We start from the raw sequence: 18,955 nt of genomic DNA on the forward strand, positions 1-18,955 counted from the left end.
TAAAAATGGAAGACTTAAATGCTTAATGATGGGGAATTATTGGAGATAAATTAAAATACATTCATTAGAAGAATTATTAAACCATTAAAATGTTTTTCAAGGAATATTTAATACGGTAGATAATATATGCTTATCTAACGTGTATTTTTATATCACTGAAGCTAAAGCAAAACATCCTGTTTATTGGTAAGTATGGCCTGTATGTGTACACTACAGTGCAATTTAAAAAATATTGTAATTATAATTTCAGAACTTCAGAATCTGAACAGATGCCAGTGTTCTCTCCTTTTTTTATATGGGAAAAGAAAATCCTTTGAAAATCATTTGAAGCTTGGACAAAAATTCCATAGCTATATTCTTAGGATCACTTTGTAGAATCTTCATGATTCAGATGATACAAGGGAAGCTTCAATTCATCCTTTTAGAGAAGACATTCCAGCTCTCATGATCTCATCAACCAGGAGAATGTTGGTGGCAATCACAGTGCTGAAAAGGGGGGAAAAAAATCAGACTAATCAGGTTTGAGGTATGAACTCTAATTCAACTCAATCTCCAACTAAATTGCACAAATTATATCCAGTCAGGTTTCCCCTTTCCTTCCCATACATAGAAGGCTCACTTAGTTGCTACTTTTGACCGATTACCTTTTCTTATGGAAAGAAAATTAAACAAAACATACCAATTATAAAGAGTATGAATATTCCCCAAATGTTATAATTTTGGCTTTCCCAAACTTACCAGGAATGAAGAAGCTGTTTCTTTACACAATAGTTATCCCATACGCCTACTTCTGCTGCTACCATTGGCTCACCTGAAAAGTAACCCAGTATTCTTAAAATCATATAGAGCAGGTCATAAGATCAGAATACTGTCTGAAAGAACTAGTAAGAGTATTTTGTGCTGCTTTACTCATCAATGGTCACTCACTTCCTCCAGTATTATCTATGAGAACCCAAAGTTCCTCAATTAGCCCAATGTTCTACTCCAGACCATGACTCCTGTGCACAGCAGCTTTGATGAGCGGCTGACCTCTACTTAGAATGCTTCCAGTGATAGGAATGCTCTATTTGGTTATCAAATATTTGAACATCTCTGTTTTTCTGGAGACGTTCCTATTTGTCCATATTAAAGTATAGCACCTGAACTATAATCTGGCAAAATAGGCATTCCAGAAACCTTTTAAATTAACTTAACTGGGAGACTGGGATTGACATATACACACTACTATATATATATAAAATAGATAGTAACCTACTGTATAGCACAGGGAACTCTACTCAATACGCTGTAATGGCCTATATGGGAATAGAATCTAAGAGTGGATATATGTATATGTATAACTGATTCACTTTGCCGTACAGCAGAAAGTAACACATTATAAATCAACTATACTACAATAAAAGTTAATTTAAAACAAAGAAACCTTTTATATTAACTTGAATGTAAATGATGCTGTTCACAATAGGTCTTACACATACTGCACAGATGTATCCCAGTTATCTCTCTTCCACTTTGTACTTGTATAATTTGGATTACACTGGCCTAAGATCAGGGCTTTACTCATTTTATTAGATTTGGTTCCCTCTTCCTGCATTTTTGCTATCCTCAGCCTTTTTTTCACCCGTGAGTATGATCATGAAATGTATCATTTTAATCAAAGCCCCTGATAAAAAACAGTAAAGCAAGCTCAACATGAAACCCTTCAACATTAACCCAAACCACCTACCACAACTCAGCAACATCAACAAATCTGTACTCTTCTAAATTATTCAAATGTCTCCTCAATTCCCTTTACTTCTGTATCTAGTCATTACATTTTTGTATCATACTTTAGAACCCAGAGATCCCGGATAGCACTGGGGTCAAAGAGCAAAAGCAACTCCAAGATTCTTCTCTCTCCCATTTTTTTTTTATCCTTCCTGGTCTTACCTCACCTATAGTATCTAGTTCATCCCCTACAAACAGTCACATTCCTCCTTACCTGTGTTCAAGTCTACACCCACAAGTTGACCTGATTCTGAATGCTCTGCTTTAACTTTAACTAGTGTTTCCTGAAGGTCAAAACCAGAGTTCTGAGCAAGAACCTAAAGGAAACAAATTTATTTAAAAGACAGGACCTAATAACAGATAGTCGTCTGTAATAAACGAACAGTATTTCCAATTAATAGTTAAAAATAAAACAAAACAAAAAACCTTTAATAAGTGAAAACAGACCAGTATTTATGTTCACTTCAGAGAATGACTAGATACACATTACCAACCAACTCACTAATCCACCCCAAGCCCGGCAATACACTGGTCATAAACTGTACCCTCAAATAAGCATACAATAGAAAAATCACAGTATTAACCTTAGTTTAAAACAAAACCAAAAAGCAAGCTTGTATTCCCACACTGCAAACCCTCTTAAAACAGCTATCTCTTGCCATCTGAAACATGAGATATACAAGCCTCCCCTCCAGAGGAACCAATACGTTTAGATAATAAGAAATACCTGTTCTAGTGTTAGGGTGAAAACTGATGAACCCTTTTTATTCAAAATCCACATTATGAAAAAACCCACATTAGCAAAAAGTTTTCATCAGATGCATCATTTTGGTGTAGTTTAGAAAACAGTTAAAGCATTCACACCTTGGGAATAATGAGCAATGCATCAGCAAATGCTTGAACTCCAAGTTGGGCCCTGCCCTTTACACTGGGCTTGTATTTAATCAGGGCTTCTGCCATTGCCACTTCCACTGCACCAGCACCTGGAACTACACAGCCTGTTGGGAGGAAGAGAGAAATGCTAAGCTACAAAGAAAATAAAACTGTAGAGGCAACTGTAAGAAAATATATAAATTAAAACACACACAGGAAATCCATTAATTTGAGAATTCAGTATAACCACAGCAATTTTAATATTACATTTGAAAGCAATACAGGCAACATATCAAACAGCAGAATGATTTAACTAGCACATGGAAAATCCTGAAAGCTCTTAGTATTAGTTCATTTATTTGTATCCCCTTTTAACAATAGCATGCCATGAAAAAACTTAGCATACCATCATAGCCATTATAAAGGTAAAACTTTACTTTTGCATGGTGTCTGGCTGTGTAAACTACTGATAAAAAGAACACAGTATTCAGCCATGCCTTTTAGACTAGCAAAAGAATACAATTTAAATACAGTGACAATCTTACCATCATCAATAGCATTTTTAACAGCCCTCAAGCCATCTCTTATTGCATCTTTGATTTGAGTAAGTGTGTGCTTATTTGGTCCTTTGATCAATAATGTGACCGATCGAGGATTGTTACAGTTCTCAATAAAGGTGAACTTCTCTTCTCCCTGTGTGAAGAGACAGTATTTTCAAAAACCAGGATACGTTGTGCAAAAATGACCAGATGAGAGGGCCTTATGTAGGAATAAGTAGCATATTAATAGGGCACATCACTCATCACATTAAAGCAAGTAACTTCGTTTAAAAAGTCACACAAAAGAAATGTGATTTTCCCATCAATGGCTTATCATTACTACATATAAATCATCAAAATGTATATTAACAAAGCAAAAATATCATCCGAAGTTTGAATGAATTTTTAACTACTGAAGAATTCATGAGCCAAAAAGTAGTATTACTTTGGAAAGAAAATACACTTACCAATGTATATTCATAGACAAGTCCTGCATGTCCCAAACAATCAGGATTTAGGTCATCAAGAGAATTTAGGGCTACCCCACCACAAGCAAGAGTCAGCCTGAAATATTCAAGTGTTTTAAGGGAGATGCAGAAGGGATTTTATCAGTTATGTTTACAGATTAATATTTTTAGAAAGCAATCTTTATCAGAATTACATGCGAAAATCATATTCTAAAATATATTTTAGCTTAAGCCTTTCCATTCACCACCAACTAGCTGAAAACTGGTCTTTTCTCCTAACTCTCCATTTAAACCACTCTTAAGTCAGCAATTACTCCTCTGATATGAAATCTAAAGGTGCACAGGGCTCTTTATCACGAGGAGTTCTTTGGAAGCAAGTATTCCTCTGAAACCCTTGATGCTGTCTCTTGACGTGGAAAAATATGTACGGTCCAGGTCATCACTTAAAAATAAGACAAGTATATCAACAATCATAGCAGCACTATTCACAACAGCCAAGGTAGAAACCCAGATAAATGTCCACTGACAGATAAATGAATAAACGAAGCTAAATGTGGTCTACCCATACAGTGGAATATTATCCTTAAAAAGAAATGTGATCCTGGAAAACACAGATAAAATGATAAATTTTATATTATGTATATTTTATCGCAATAAAAAATAAGAAAATCACAAAAATAAGAGGAAAGGGCTTCCCTGGTGGCGTAGTGGTTGGGAGTCCGCCTGCCGATGCAGGGGACACGGGTTCGTGCCCCGGTACGGGAAGATCCCACATGCCGCGGAGCGGCTGGGCCCGTGAGCCATGGCCGCTGAGCCTGCGCATCCGGAGCCTGTGCTCCGCAACGGGAGAGGCCACAGCAGTGAGAGGCCCACGTACCGCAAAAAAAAAAAAAAAGAGGAAAAAAAGCAATAATCTAAGTTAACTTGCAAAATAAGTGAAATTCACGTCACACAGATAATCTGCTATCCGTACCTTTCCATATTTCTCCTTTTAGCTCTGCGCAGAGCTACTATGCCTTCTTTTGCAAGAGCATCTAAGGAAAAGGGGTCAATTCCCTGTAACAACAACAAAAAATAAGTTTCAATATTTTACCTTTAAAATAAAAATAGATGCACACTAGCTTATAAAACAAAATTTCTCACCTTTTGATTAATAACAACAAATCCTTTATCTGAATCACCACAGACTTTCTTTTTCAGGTCTATTATTTTTTTAACTCTGTCTTCAATGAATTTTCTTTCAGCTCTCACTAGTTTCTCTCTCTCCTCTGCACTCTTGTAAAAAAAGCCAGAATTCACTTCTCTAAAAAAAGGAAGTTACAGAAAGGGGAGGAAATATTTAGCAAATAGTCACCGAGCTCCAATTCTACCCCTGGTACGTTTTCAGAGACTATTTCCTGTAATTTTCCGAAACCCCATTGAGGCATTATTGTCCGTACAGCGGGGAAACTGAGTCTCACAAAAAAGTGACTTGCCCCAAATATCAAGCTCTTCCACCTCTCTTCCATTTTTAAGGAGCTATATATAAACTCACGTTTTTTCATATTCTAATGACACGTTGCATGTGAGGATGTACACATCTTCTACTCTCTTTTTCATATCAGGATGCCGTGCCCCATGGTCCAAAACAAGACCTCTGATCAAGCTGTTACAACACATAAAAATTATATTCTTATTGATTTCCAGATGGAGTGTAACATATGCTAACAAAACTAAAACAGTGAATTGAGACTGTATTGATAATTTTCAATCAGCTTTATTTCTTGAGCTATTTGAACAGGACTTTTGGGTAATACCTAGCAAGGTTCAATTGTGAAAAAGCAGAATTCCAGAACACGACAAAAACAAACCATTCAAATGAAAGTAACAACCCTGTCTTGTGCAGAAGATTCTGCAGAGAAATAGTCACAAGTTTGGTAGGCTATTAAACTGTGATCACCTCATTTAAAAAATGCTTCAAACTAGGTCTTTGAAATAATTTTCTTTAAAATTCCCTGAAGTCTCCCATATGCTTTGTTCAATAAATGCCAAATGACTGATGTAGTTGACTTTCCAGAATCATTCTATGTAAAAATACATACCATTAACTTCATTTCAAAAGGAAATAGATACTACTGAGTAAATGAAATACTCATCTAGGCAATATTCGTTAATTCAAAGACAAAAAAAAAAAAAAACAGGCAAAATATATGTATTGTATAAACTCCTTCACGTTTGTAAACACTTTTTATTTCATAGCATTCTACCACCTACCTTGTATCAGTTTCAGATTTATGTTTCATCTCCATGATCTCAACCATGAAGAGGTCAATAGGTTCATCTTGTTTTTTAATGGCTAAAATGGAGTCCACTACAGCCTGCAACAGAGTATAACCATTCAATGAATTTGACTAGCAGAAGTTGAGACACTTATGTTTATTCTTCAGAAAAGTTTAAAGCAGACAGCTTCTCGTCTTTAAAAATCTCTGAACTGATTTTTTTTTTTTTTTTTTTTTTGGCGGTACGCGGGCCTCTCACTGTTGTGGCCTCTCCCGTTGCGGGGCACAGGCTCTGGACGCGCAGGCTCAGTGGCCATGGTTCACGGGCCTAGCCACTCCGTGGCATGTGGGATCTTCCCAGACCGGGGCATGAACCCGTGTCCCCTGCATCGGCAGGCGGACTCTCAACCACTGCGCCACCAGAAGCCCCCCTAAGTCTTTTTTTACACTCTAATAGAATGCATTATTTGTAAAGGGCTGAAGTCATCTACATTTCTGAAACCTCAATGTGTAATTACCTGAAGAATCACTGACATCTCTACTACTAGCAGCTTTTTAATAAGGAAATCTCCATTTTAGAAACCTCTTTTACTGAAAGCTCTGACTATACCTTCATAACCTGGCCAGGTATGCTATTACGATTTTCTCACTTTACTTATTTTTTCTAGTTTTAGGGCCACAGATCACGTTATCACTGCCACAAAAATGAACCTACTTACTCCACACAGGATGGTACTGTGAAGACTTCAGATGGCACTCTGTAACTGGAATTAGTAAGAATACTGATGTTTCCAGTTGCCAGGGGTTTTCAGTATAGGTGTAATGTACCAGACACATACCAAATTTAACACATACCTCTGTTAAGACATCAGCAAGTTCAGCATGAACTTTAGTACGTAGAGATGTTCTGGCCACATCTATAAGTGTTTCCCTGTCCATCTCTTTGCTTACTTTGACTTGTTCCAAAAACTGAAGTGCCTTTTCCTTTGCAGCTTCAAATCCTTCTGTAATTATTCTGGGATGAAGACCCTATAATAAACATACAATTACAAAACCGCCACTAACAACAGAGACCTTCAGTTAGATGCAACTATAGTTCACGATAAAGCAAATTTATGAAGGGATATTCTGGATCATTCATACCCTTAAACACAATTAACATAATGTGCTGACTTTCTGAATACATTTAAAAGGATAAATACTCCTTTCAATGCAGAGGAAAAGAACAGACATTGCTCTAGCACAGAGTCAAAGCCAAGGGAACTATAAAGCACACTTGGGTGTTCACTGTGCAAACCACAAGGGATAACACCCAAAACTCAAAACTGTGTCATAAAAATTGGCAGTCAATAGGACCATTATATCTTTCCTATAGGGATACGAAATTAATTCACACCATTTACTAATAAAATAAACAGGGAGACTAAGAGTCTGCTTTCTCTCTCTTCCCAGGAAATTCTTCCTAACATCAGATTAGTACTCACTGAGGTTTGCTTTAACCTTGGAACTTCTGAGGGCTAAAAAAGTTGTAGTATTCTTATTTAAATTCAAGGTTTTTGTTAGCTTTTTCCTTAAAAATATGCCCAATCCTGAAAATTCCATTTCTACATCACAATTATTAATCTGTTATAGGCATATAAAAACTGTACATGCAATGCAACTTGATAAAAAACACATTTCAGGCCAAGGAAGATTCTTCAACTCATCCAGGATCATAGTAAATGTGTGTCAGAGTAGGATACAGACCCTTGTTCCCATATTTAACCCCATGCTCTTCGCATTCTATTACATGGCCTCAGTTACCACTAGCACATCAGTTTTTGTAAGTAAAACTAGGATTATTTCCTATACACAATAAAACATCACAGAAACACAGAATCATGTATACTTCAGAAATGTAGAGATCCGCCTGCTTCAGGAGCTCTCCAATAATTAGGACGTTGGAAGTGGTACCATCACCAGTTATGTCATCCTGGGCTGTTGCTACTTTGGCTATTAAGGAGGCTGTTGGGTGTTGAATTTGCTGCAGGTAGAGAAAGAAAAAAATTCGTGGAACAACTTAAAAATGAAAACAGTCCAGATATACCTTAAAATGTGTGAAGGGCTCATCTATCTGCACAAAATGCCCAAGTGTACAGCTACATATTACTCTGATTAAAAACTCACCATTAGCTATCAGTTTATGATGACAGAAACACCTTCATATATAAATTTGTTTCCTTCTCAGATTATCTCCACTTTACTGATGAGGAAATGTGAGACTCAGTTAAGGTTAACTCAAGGTGACAGAACTAACAAGTAAGAGCAATAATTTCAAATCCATGCTCCATGCATGCCTCTTTATGACAAATTTAAGGTTCTCGTGAGAATAAACCAAGTGCCTTCTAAACGAAAGCCCGGCTGCCCAGTTTACTTGGCACTGAACAAATAATTAAAATGAAAAAAGAAAAGAAAAACTTAGCCTCTTTAGCAAAGATCATCAGTGGATGCTAAGTCACTCTGGAAAGGTTTTGGAAAAACAGAATATTCATTGTTTGTCACCCACAGATTCTTTATTACAAAGGCTCCAACATGGCTCCTGCATTGCTTTTGTCTTCTTATACTCCTTTAATCCTGTAGAGTTGTCCAGTCTTTTATGTCTTTGGGGACACTCACAGCTTTAAGAATCTAAGCAGACTATCATTCAATTAGGGAAAATTTAAAAGTCATGTAGAGACGGCTTTTCTGACATCAAGTTTAAACTAACTATGACTCCTACTGTTCTCTGCTAGCACAGGCCACCACTTAAGCCACGAAACAAAAACTACACCTTCTAGGTTAGCTATTCCTTACTGAAGATATTTACAAACACCTGGAATGTTGAAGGCATGATATGCTATTATCAAAACCCTAAATTTTACTCTAAACTCAAAACATAGGCAAGTCATTTCCTTTTCTAGGATTTGAACTGTTACGTTTTGGAAACTTAGGGATGAGTAAAATGAGTGCTCCTCTCAGTAGCCTCAGATTCTTAGTCACTGGGACTTTAAAAATGGTAGAGTTTTATTTCTCCTCCAGTTGGTCGTGGAGAAGTGTGATATAACAAAGAGAAGTTCTATTTGAAAAAGTATAACTATCCTGTCGCATTTTACCTCCCTGATTATGTCAATTGCTCGCAGCTTTTATTAGAATTTTAGTAATTAAAACCTTTTAACGAAGGCCTTAAATGGCAAGGGCAGGGGATTCAAAAGGAAGTTTATTAGACTCCAGGGCTCCTCACTGTACCATCCTGTCAACAACAGTACTGATTACATTTTTTCTACCTCTTCCGTTTTCTGGAAAACTACCTGTTGAGAAAAATGAATATGATTTTCTCCTACTTTGTAAACGAACAGTAAAAGTCTTCCTACAAATCAAATGTACTACGGAAAAGCAAGACATTTTGGACCTAGTCTAGCAGCCTCTCACCATTTCATGAAGCAGCACATTTCCATCTTTAGTGAGCTTGATGTCTCCAGCACCAGAAACAAGCCTGTTCAATGGGCAGAAATGAATCACAGTGTGACTTTTTCAATGGAGACCAAATTAAGAGGCCCATAAAAATCGGGCTTTACCCAGATCCTCAGGAGCTGGGGCCAAGCGGTGGTTCTCTGCTTCCGGTAACAGGAATGGTGCAATGCCCACCCCTTCCCGTCTGGGAAACAGTCCTCCGGGTCTCTTAGGTCCCAAGCGTGGGGGAGGAGGGGGAGGAGGGGGAGGGCCGCGCCGCGCACGCGGGCAGCTTTGTTCTCGGGGGAGACGGCATCGACCACCAAAGGAAACGGCCAGGGCAAGAAATAGGACCGCCCCGGGACAATGCGGGGAAGAAAGGCCGCCGCGGCGAGCGCAGAGGCCCGGAGGCGGGGGGCTCCAGGCCTCGGTCCCCAGCGCAGGCCCGCAACAGCACGAGGTGCGCGGTGCCCGCCCAGCTCTCCCCGCCAGCCCCGCCTTACATCTTCATGGTGCCCTTAGGCCCCAAGTTGGTCCTCAGCACGTCCTGCAGCCCCCGGGCCGCGCTGATGTTGACCGCCAACGCCGCCTGGGCTCGGGCCACCTCAGCCTTGGGATTCAAGGTCTTCACGGCCGCCATAGCTGACCCAGCAGAAGAAAATGAGGGAACCCAGCGTCAGGAAAGCCCAGAGCCGGTTCAGCGCGGCCGGGAGGTGCTATCCGGGTCTTCTGGAAAAGTCGGACGCGCCGGGCCCGCCTCCAGCGTGCCCGTGCGCCGCCGCCATTGGGCCTCGGATCTGCGGTGCCGCTTATTGGGTCGCGGCCGCACGTAGCCCCGCCCCTCGCGTTTGCAGCGGCGCCATTGCGCTCGGGAGGAGCGTGTCCCCCCGGCAACCAGGGCTTGCGGGGACCCAGTACGCTGCTCAGCGCCCGGTTTTTCTGACCCCGGACCTGAGGGCGTAGGCTGAGCGGGCTTGTTGGCCGCCTGCGTCAGGGCGTGAGGGGAGAGGTGGCTGCTCTTTCCCGGAGGTCTCCAGCCGCACGGTGTAGGGTGGGCCTCCTCCCCCACTCGCGCCGTTTGTCCTTTTTATCGCCTTGCTGCTTTCATCCCGGTCACTAGTTTTCTTGACTGTGTACTGTGTGCTGGACGGTGTTCTAGGTGCTGTGGGGGTAACAGAGTGGATCTCATAAGGACCCTCGCCCAGTATCCTAGGTGTTTTAGGCGTAGGGAAGACGAAGAGATAATGCGAGGTGGAAAGTGCTAGAAGCCTTTAGAAAGCTGCCTGATTGGTGCGATGGCAATTGAGGAAAAGCAAGTCAGTCCACCCTTCGGGCACACGACACAGTGCTGAGGCTTCAGGCCCTCAAGGCAGTTTTGAAAACTCAAACTTCGTTGAGCAGTGGTGTCCAGCCTTTGAGAAGACTCCTTTATTCTGAAAGATGTCCACACTGTTTTCTAGTATCCAGTTCCCGCCCCCTGCCTAGATACCAGGTATTCACTAATGTTTTGTATTTTTATTTATTTATTTATTTTAATTCTATTTTTTTTTGCGGTACGCGGGCCTCTCACTGTTGTGGCCTCTCCCGTTGCGGAGCACAGGCTCTGGACGCGCAGGCTCAGCGGCCATGGCTCACGGGCCTAGCCGCTCCGCGGCATGTGGGATCTTCCCGGACCGGTCCCCTGCATCGACAGGCGGACTCTCAACCACTGCACCACCAGGGAAGCCCTATATTTTATTTTTATAGGTAATGACTAAAACTCTTCAGAATTCAGGAGGTGCCAAAGGGTATATGGTGAAAGGTCTTCCTCCCGCCTCTAGTTCAGCTTTCTCCTGGCATGTACCTTTAGCTACATAAATTTCCTTTAGGTAGTGTGAATTCCCCAGATGCTCTCTGAATTTCTAAATGAATACATATATAAATATAAGAAATTTCCCCCACATAAAATGGCAATTTATAATATGCACTATTGGGTGTGTTACACTTAAAGTATCTTGGAGATTGTCACATATCAATACAAAGTCTTCCTCATTCTTATTAACAGCTGCATGATATTCTTTATAAGACCTGATTAGCCAGTCACCTACTGGTTAACATTTAGGTTGTTCCCAGTCTTCTCCTAGCGACTACCGTGGTATATAATGCTTTTAAGTGGCTTTGTGTATTTGAGAATCACAAAAGCATCTAAGTTTGAGTTACACAGTAGAAGGAGATGCATGATTAGTTCTGGAGATCCTTAATCCTCAAGAAGCAGGTAGCCTAGTTAGGGAGATAAACTTGTAAACAAATGACAGTAAAGTATAGGACTTTTTTTTTTTTTTTTTTTTTTTTTTTTTGCGGTACGTGGGCCTCTCACTGTTGAGGCCCCTCCCGTTGCGGAGCACAGGCTCCGGACGTGCAGGCTCAGCGGCCATGGCTCACGGGCCCAGCTGCTTCGCGGCATGTGGGATCTTCCTGGACCGGGGCACGAACCTGTGTCCCCCGCATCGGCAGACGGACTCAACCACTGCACCACCAGGGAAGCCCTAGGACGTTTTATTTAAGGGATGAATGCAGTGCTCTGAGCACAAAGGTATTAACTCGGAGTATCAGGGAAGGCTTCTTGGAGGAGGTAAGTTTTGAATGATACATAGATACTTTGCAGGAGAAGAGGGCTTAGGAGAGTGATATCAGACAGAGAGTGACCATGGAAGAGCCTGGCATGCCCAGCGGAAGGTGGGTGGATAAAATTTGCAAGAGACAAATCTGGTGAAGTAGCTTGTCCTGACTGTTAGGACCTGGTTTGCTAGTTAAGAAGTCTGGGCCTAAGCCTGCCAGCTGGATTCTTTGGTGAGAATCCGCCCAAAGAACTAGTGATAAAGATAACACTGGAGGTGGAATGGAGGATGAACTAAGGGAGAAGACTGAGGATAAGGCAGTCAGAAAGGGGTTGAAAAGTCCATGCAGAAGGTGATGAAACATTTTTAATAACATAAATAAGGGGGGAAATCATGTTTTAAATAGCATGTTTAATATGTTCTCAGTTTTTTAACCATCCCCCATGCATCTATACAAAAAAGGACAGAGGATATGCATCAAAATATTAACATTGGGGACTTCCCTGGTGGTCCAGTGGCTAAGGCTCCACACTCCCAGTTCAGGGGGCCCGAGTTCCATCCCTGGTCAGGGAACTAGATCCAACGTGCTGCAGCTAAAGGATCCTGTGTGCCGCAACTAAGACCTGGCGCAGGCAAATAAATATTAAAAGAGATATAAACATTGACTATATTAAAAAATTCATAATTTTTCATTTTTGCAGCCCCCCCCCCAGTTTATGTATCCATAAAAGCGGGATGCAGAATTATATACATGAAAATATGAAATATACAAAGTGTCCAGTGTCTTATTTTTATGAAATCATGTATATGCACATATGAGTTCATAAAAATATTAAATATTTAGGGGACTTACTTCCCTTGTGGTCCAGTGGTTAAGACTGCGCTTCCATTGCAGGGGGCACGGGTTCGATCCCTGATCGGGGAATTAAGATCCCACGTGGCACCGCCAAAAAAATACATATATATATATTAAATATTTATATATATAAAGGACAGGAAGGATATCCTCAAAATGTTGAACATTTTGTTTCTATCTTTGCCAATTTTATAGGTCAAAAATGGTATCTGAAAGTTTTGGGGTTTTTTTTGGCTGCACCGTGCAGCTTGCAGGATCTTAGCTCCCCCACCAGTGAAAGCGTGGAGTCCACAACTGGTCCACCAGGGAACTCCCTTATAGTTTTGTTTGTTGAGGGTGAGGCTGAGCATATATCTTATATGTAAGATGTATGTATTATATGTAGGTTTTTTTCTGTGAACTGTCTATTTACATCTTCTGTTTTCCTATTTGGTTTCTTATGGATTTGCAGGAGCTCTTTGTGTTTTCTGTGTTGCAATTAATTTGTCCCAGTGTTGTTTATATTTCGTATTTATGCCTTTTTTCCCAATTAAACGGTAAAATTTTTTTCAGGTAGTCAGTTGTATCTTTTTTCTTTTATGTGTGTTTGAATTTTGTGCTATACTGTTTAAAACAAGCTTTACACACAAAAAATATTTTTAAATTTCTCCCATGTTTTCTTTTGTATTTTTAAGGTTTTGTGTTTCATTTTAATCTTTGATTCATTTGGAATTTATTTTATTTTGGTAAGGAATGAGATAATCTGTGATATAATAAAAATATATATTTGGTCTTTGTCCGTGGTTCCTGGAACAGAACTAAAACCATTTGTCTTCTGAGAGATAGGAGTGTCTTTTGTTATCCATTACAGTCCCCTTTAGAATATACCTGAGTCTGTGCTATTGAGGTGAGTCAAGGTAGGGACCCTAGATAGCCTCAGGGTGGGGGCTGGTCACTAGGAAGACCAAACATGTGATTAGAGGATGGGAAGTCTCAGCCCTGTGCCCCCAACCTCTGGAGAGTGGAGGGGGGCTGGAGATGGGTTATAAAAATGCTTGAACAATCAGTGTGAGTGAACTCATTGATGTCCTGGCAGGGTGGTACATCCAGAGGGCATGGTAGCTCTGCGTCACTCCCCCAGTACCTTGTCCTGTGCACCTCTTCCATTTGGGTGTGCCTGAGTTGTATCCTTTCTAATAAGCTACTAAACCTAAGTCAAGTGATTTCCTGAGTTGTGGGTCAGTCTCAAAAATTTTCAGTTTCCCCTAAGGAGGGGATTTTGTGGGAACCCCCGAATCTGTAGCCAAGTTGGACAGAAGTGTGGGTAGCTTAGGGACCTGGGACTTGCAACTAGTGTCTGAGTGGAGGCGGTCCTGTGGGTCTGAACCCTTAACTGTGGGGGTTGCCCTAACTCCAGATGTCAGGATTGAGTTGCTGGACACCCAGTTGGTGGTGGAGAATCACATAGTTGGTTTCTGAGAATTGGTGCTTGGGAAAAACACACAGAATCCAATTTAATTTTTCTTCCAGAATAATTAATGTTTTCCACCATTAATGTGTAATGTAATTATTAGCATATGCTACATTCCCAGATGTATCTGGATCTACTTTGGACTATATTCAGTTCCATACTGTTGTAAGTTTCAACACCATATTTTTTTATTTACTATAGTTTTACAGTATGTTTCAAAATTTGGTAGGGCCAGATCCTCTTCATCCATCTTTTTTCAGAAAATTTCTGGCTATTTTGCATGTTTGTTTTTCTTTTTAAATAAGTAATAGAATTAATCTAGTTTTTTAAAAATCTCTTTTTTTAAAATTACTTTTTAAGTAAAATACATGTTTTAACAGGTGGAATATTCAAATTTATGCAATGGAAATGGAGATAGCAAAAGGCCAGGGGCTAGAGGCATTTCTGACATGAAATTGATTGAATTTCGAAACATGTGCTACATAGTTACCATTTCTAGTCTAGGAGTCTGAAGAGGTCAAGGAAATTCCAGAAAAGGGGCAGGTTTTGTATGGGGAGGTGGGGTAACAATATTGATTTTAGGTAATGTTTCTTCTGTTGTTGGCCATTCATTCTCTGAGTGTCTACTGTGTTGCCGAGTACTGTGCTTGGAGTAAATATACACATGAAAAGAGAAGGCCCCTTCAAAGGCTTCCCAGTGTAGAGAGACAAACACACAATAACATACATAATATATACAATATACTAAAGACCTGTTATGGTATGTATAATCTCAGTGCATGCTATTTAGAGAAGACTTCCTAAAGCAAATCTTCTTCTTAACTATTGAAAAAATATATTTGATTTTCTTATTACAAAAATAATACATAATCATTATAGAAAAAGTAGCAGAAGCAAATTTAAAATAAATTCATATTCTCATCTCTCAGAGGTGACCATTTGTGATGGTTAATTTTATGTGTCAATGTGGCTGGGCCATGGTGCCCAGATATCAGGTCAAACATTACTCTGGACATTTCTGTGAAGGTGTTTTTTTTTTTTTTTTGGATAAGATTAACATTTAAATTGGTGGATTTAAAATTTAAACATTAAATTTACTCTATTGTAAAGCAGAGTATCCTACAATAACGGGTGGGCCTCCTCCAATCAGCCGAAGGCCTTAATAGAGCAAAGACATATCTCCCCGTAGCAAGAATAAATTCTGCTAGCAGACAGCCTTTGGGTTACCAACCTCTATGATCATGTGAGCCAATTCCTTAAAGTAAATCAACCTCTCTCTCATTTTAACGTGGATGATGCTCTACATGTCTTCACTTTAACAGTAGATATGCTGTGAGGCTGTATATCTATATATCTAGATTGATATGTATAGATAGATATCTAGATACACATTCTGTTGGTTCTGTTTCTCAGGAGAATCTTGACTAATACAGATTATGGTGCTGATAAGGCTTCTAAAGGAGCAGAATCTTAAGGATGAATTTTCTGAATTCGTTCTGGGGTTTTTGGAATTGGCTCTCTAATATTAGATTTAAAGACTAATGATTCTGTTTCTAATAATAAAGAATAATAGGAATGGTATAGTTCATGGCATGTTATGAATATAGAAATATGCAAAATATCCCAATTGGATGCTCCTAATGAAACACAAGAGGCAAGGACCTGGGTAACCATATATATGATACCTTCGAACATTTTTGTCAAACTAATGAATATAATGAGGTTGGCTGGTTGCTTCTAATGTCACTGGACAAAGTGGGGGAAGAAAAGGATGAGATGAGGGATTCAAATTCCCAGCTTAAGCAATATATAAATCACCTGAAAGCTTCTGTGTCTATCCTGGAAGAGACTTTTAGCTCCTATAGCCACAGGGCTGAGATTGCTGAAATCTTATCATGTGAGTGGCTGAATTACAATGCAAATTGAAAAGTGAGGGCATTATTGAGGAAGGAATGGGATCTGAAATTTGGAGTGGGACCTGTGAGAATACCCTGATGAAGCTGGGGACATTGAGCCCCTACATTCTGTTGAATCTTCTTTGCCAGTAGAAGCAGCCTCTCTAACCCTATCTGTGGAGATTTATGCTACGTTGCTCTATGAAACTAATGGCCTCCCCTGAGGCAGTTGCCTTGCAAAATACTGGTGATTCTCTTCAGGACTCACCCCTTTTTGCTTCTGAAGCTGTAACTAGACTAAAGTCTCAGTAGGCCCTGGAGGCACAAGTAAGTTACATGAAGAAGTGGCCTAAATATCCATGACCCCAACTCATGCTATCTTACCTTCTCCCTCTCAGCCTGCACCTATGGCCTCATAGGAAGTTCCCTGTGATCAGTTGACAGAGGATGAGAAAACTTAGGCCTGGTTTACTGATGGTTCTGCAGGGCATGCAGGCTCCACCTAAAAGGGGACAGCTGTCCCTTTCTGGGACATTCCTGAAGGATAATGGTAAAGGGAAATCCTCCCAGTGGGCAGAACTTCAAGCAATGCAACTGGTTTTTCATTTTGCTTAGAAAAGGCCTGATGAGTGATTATATGCCAGTTCATGGGCTATGGCCAATGCTTTGGCTGGATGGTCAGGGACTTGAAAGAAACATGATTAGAAAATTGGTGACAAGGAAGTCTTGGAAAGAGATACATGGATTGACCTCTCTGAATGGGTGAACAACGTGAAGATATTTGTGTCCCATGTGAATGCTCACCAAAGGATGACCTCAGCAGAGGAAGATTTTCGTAAGTGGCTAGAATAATTTATTCTGTGGATACCAGTTAGCCTCTTTCCCCAGCCATCCCTGTCATTGCCCAGTGAAGTTATGAATAAAGTGGCCCTGGGGGCAGGGATGGAGGTTATGCATGGGATCAGCAACATGGGCTTCCATTCACCAAGGCTAACTTGACTACCCCCACCACTGAGTGCTCAATCTGAGCACTGAGATTGAGTGATATGACACTCAATCCCTGATATGACACCATTCTCTGGGGTGATCAGCCAGCTACGTGGTGGTAGGTTGATTACACTGTACCGTACGTCTGTCATGGAAGGGGCAACGTTTTGTTATTGGAATAGACACTCTGGATATGGATTTGCTTTCCCTGCACACAATGCTTCTGCCAAAACTACCATCCGTGGACTTAGAGAATGCCTTATCCACCATCATGGTATTCCACACAGCATTGCTTCTGTTCAAAGAACTCATTTGATAGCAAAGGAAGTGCAGCAATGGGCCCATGCTCATGGAATTCACTGGTGTTACCATGTTCCCCACCCTCCTGAAGCAGCTTGATAGAATGGCAGAATGGCTTTTCGAAGACTCAGTTATTGGGCTCGCTAGGTGGCAGTCCCTTGCAGGGCTGGGAAAAAGTTCTCCAGGAGGCTTATATGCTCTGAATCAGTGTCCAATATACAGTGCTGTTTCTCCCACAGCCAGGATTCACAGGTATCTAGGAGTAGAAATGAGAGTGGCACCCCTAGTGACCCACTAGTAAAATTTTCGCTACCTGTCCTCATGACCTTATGCTCTACTAGCCTACAGGTCTTAGTTCCAAAGGGAGAAATGCTTCTACTAGGAGACACAATAATAATGCCATGGAACTGGAAATTAATACTGCCACTCAGCCACTTTGAGCTCCTCATGCCTCTGGGTCAACAGGGAAAGAAGAGTTTTACTGGGCTGACTGGGGTGATTGATCCTGACTACCAAAGGGAAATTGAGGAATTCCCTGGCGGCCCAGTGGTTAAGACTTGGCGTTTTCACTGCAGGGGCCCATGTTCAATCCCTGGTCAGGGAACTGGGGTGCTGAAAGCTGCACGGTGCAGACAAAAACAGCAACAACAACAACAAAACAAACAGGGAAATTGGACGACTACTCCACAACACAGATATGTCTGGGATACAAGAGATCCCACAGGGTGTCTCTTAGTATTACCAAGCCTGTGATTAAGGTCAGTGGAAAACTATAACAACTCAATTCAGGCAGGATTACTAATGGCCCAGGACCCTTCAGGCATGAAGCTTTGGGCCACTCCAACAAATAAAGAACTGTGACTTGCTGAAGTGCTTGCTGAGGGCAACAGGAACACCGTATGGGAGTAGAAGAAGGTAGTTCTAAATACCATCAGCAACCACACGACCAGTTACAGAAACGAGGACTGTATTTGTCGAGTATTTCTTCCTTATGTTATTATTAATACGTGTGTGTGTGTCTTGAGCAAATATCTTTGTTTTCTTCTCTCTCTTATTCTTTTATCATGTAACATAGTCATGTAACATTATTGACTTTGTCATAGTATTTATTGTTAACGTTATAGCATAGTTTTTAAGTTACGGGATATCAGGAAGAAGAATAAACATCACCCAAGCACTTTGCATCCTCTTCTGGGGAAAGGGTTAGGGTGTTTTCAGTTGTCTATTCAGGAGAGTTGTATCATGTTAGGCAAAACTATGACCTTGTTATTGTCTTTATTCGATTATTAAATTTGAGGAGATGCATACGAGTGCCAACTAGACAAGGGGTGGACTTGTGATGGTTATGTGTTAACCTGACTGGGCCACAGTACACAGATACATGGACAAACATTATTCTGGATGTTTCTGTGAAGGTGTGTTTTGGATACGATTAACATTTAACTCAGTGGACTTTGAGTAAAGCAGATTATGCTATATAACATGTGTGGGCCTCATT

The 18,955-nt window shown here is 40.6% G+C and overlaps 2 protein-coding genes across 2 annotated transcripts in view; one reads left to right on the forward strand and one right to left on the reverse strand.

The window, feature by feature from the left end:
* The window catches only part of SEPTIN14 (septin 14), a gene marked incomplete at both ends in the record, with an annotated part of 563,121 nt that overhangs the window by 380,994 nt on the left and 163,172 nt on the right, over positions 1-18,955 (forward strand). The gene's annotated exons all lie outside the window — the stretch shown is intronic.
* CCT6A (chaperonin containing TCP1 subunit 6A) lies at positions 91-10,122 on the reverse strand. Its single transcript, XM_081256311.1, has 14 exons — positions 9,876-10,122; positions 9,352-9,415; positions 7,793-7,927; positions 6,760-6,933; positions 5,900-6,003; positions 5,181-5,291; positions 4,790-4,949; positions 4,620-4,702; positions 3,647-3,743; positions 3,186-3,333; positions 2,632-2,765; positions 1,982-2,084; positions 739-811; positions 91-486 (listed from the first exon to the last, which is right to left on the reverse strand). Exons 1-14 carry the CDS (start codon positions 10,010-10,012, stop codon positions 414-416), a joined length of 1,596 nt encoding a protein of 531 aa, XP_081112437.1. The 5' UTR covers positions 10,013-10,122; the 3' UTR covers positions 91-413.

This window comes from Mesoplodon bidens (genome assembly GCF_964165515.1).
Source record: "Mesoplodon bidens genome assembly, chromosome: 15".
Taxonomy (NCBI): Eukaryota; Metazoa; Chordata; class Mammalia; order Artiodactyla; family Ziphiidae; genus Mesoplodon; species Mesoplodon bidens.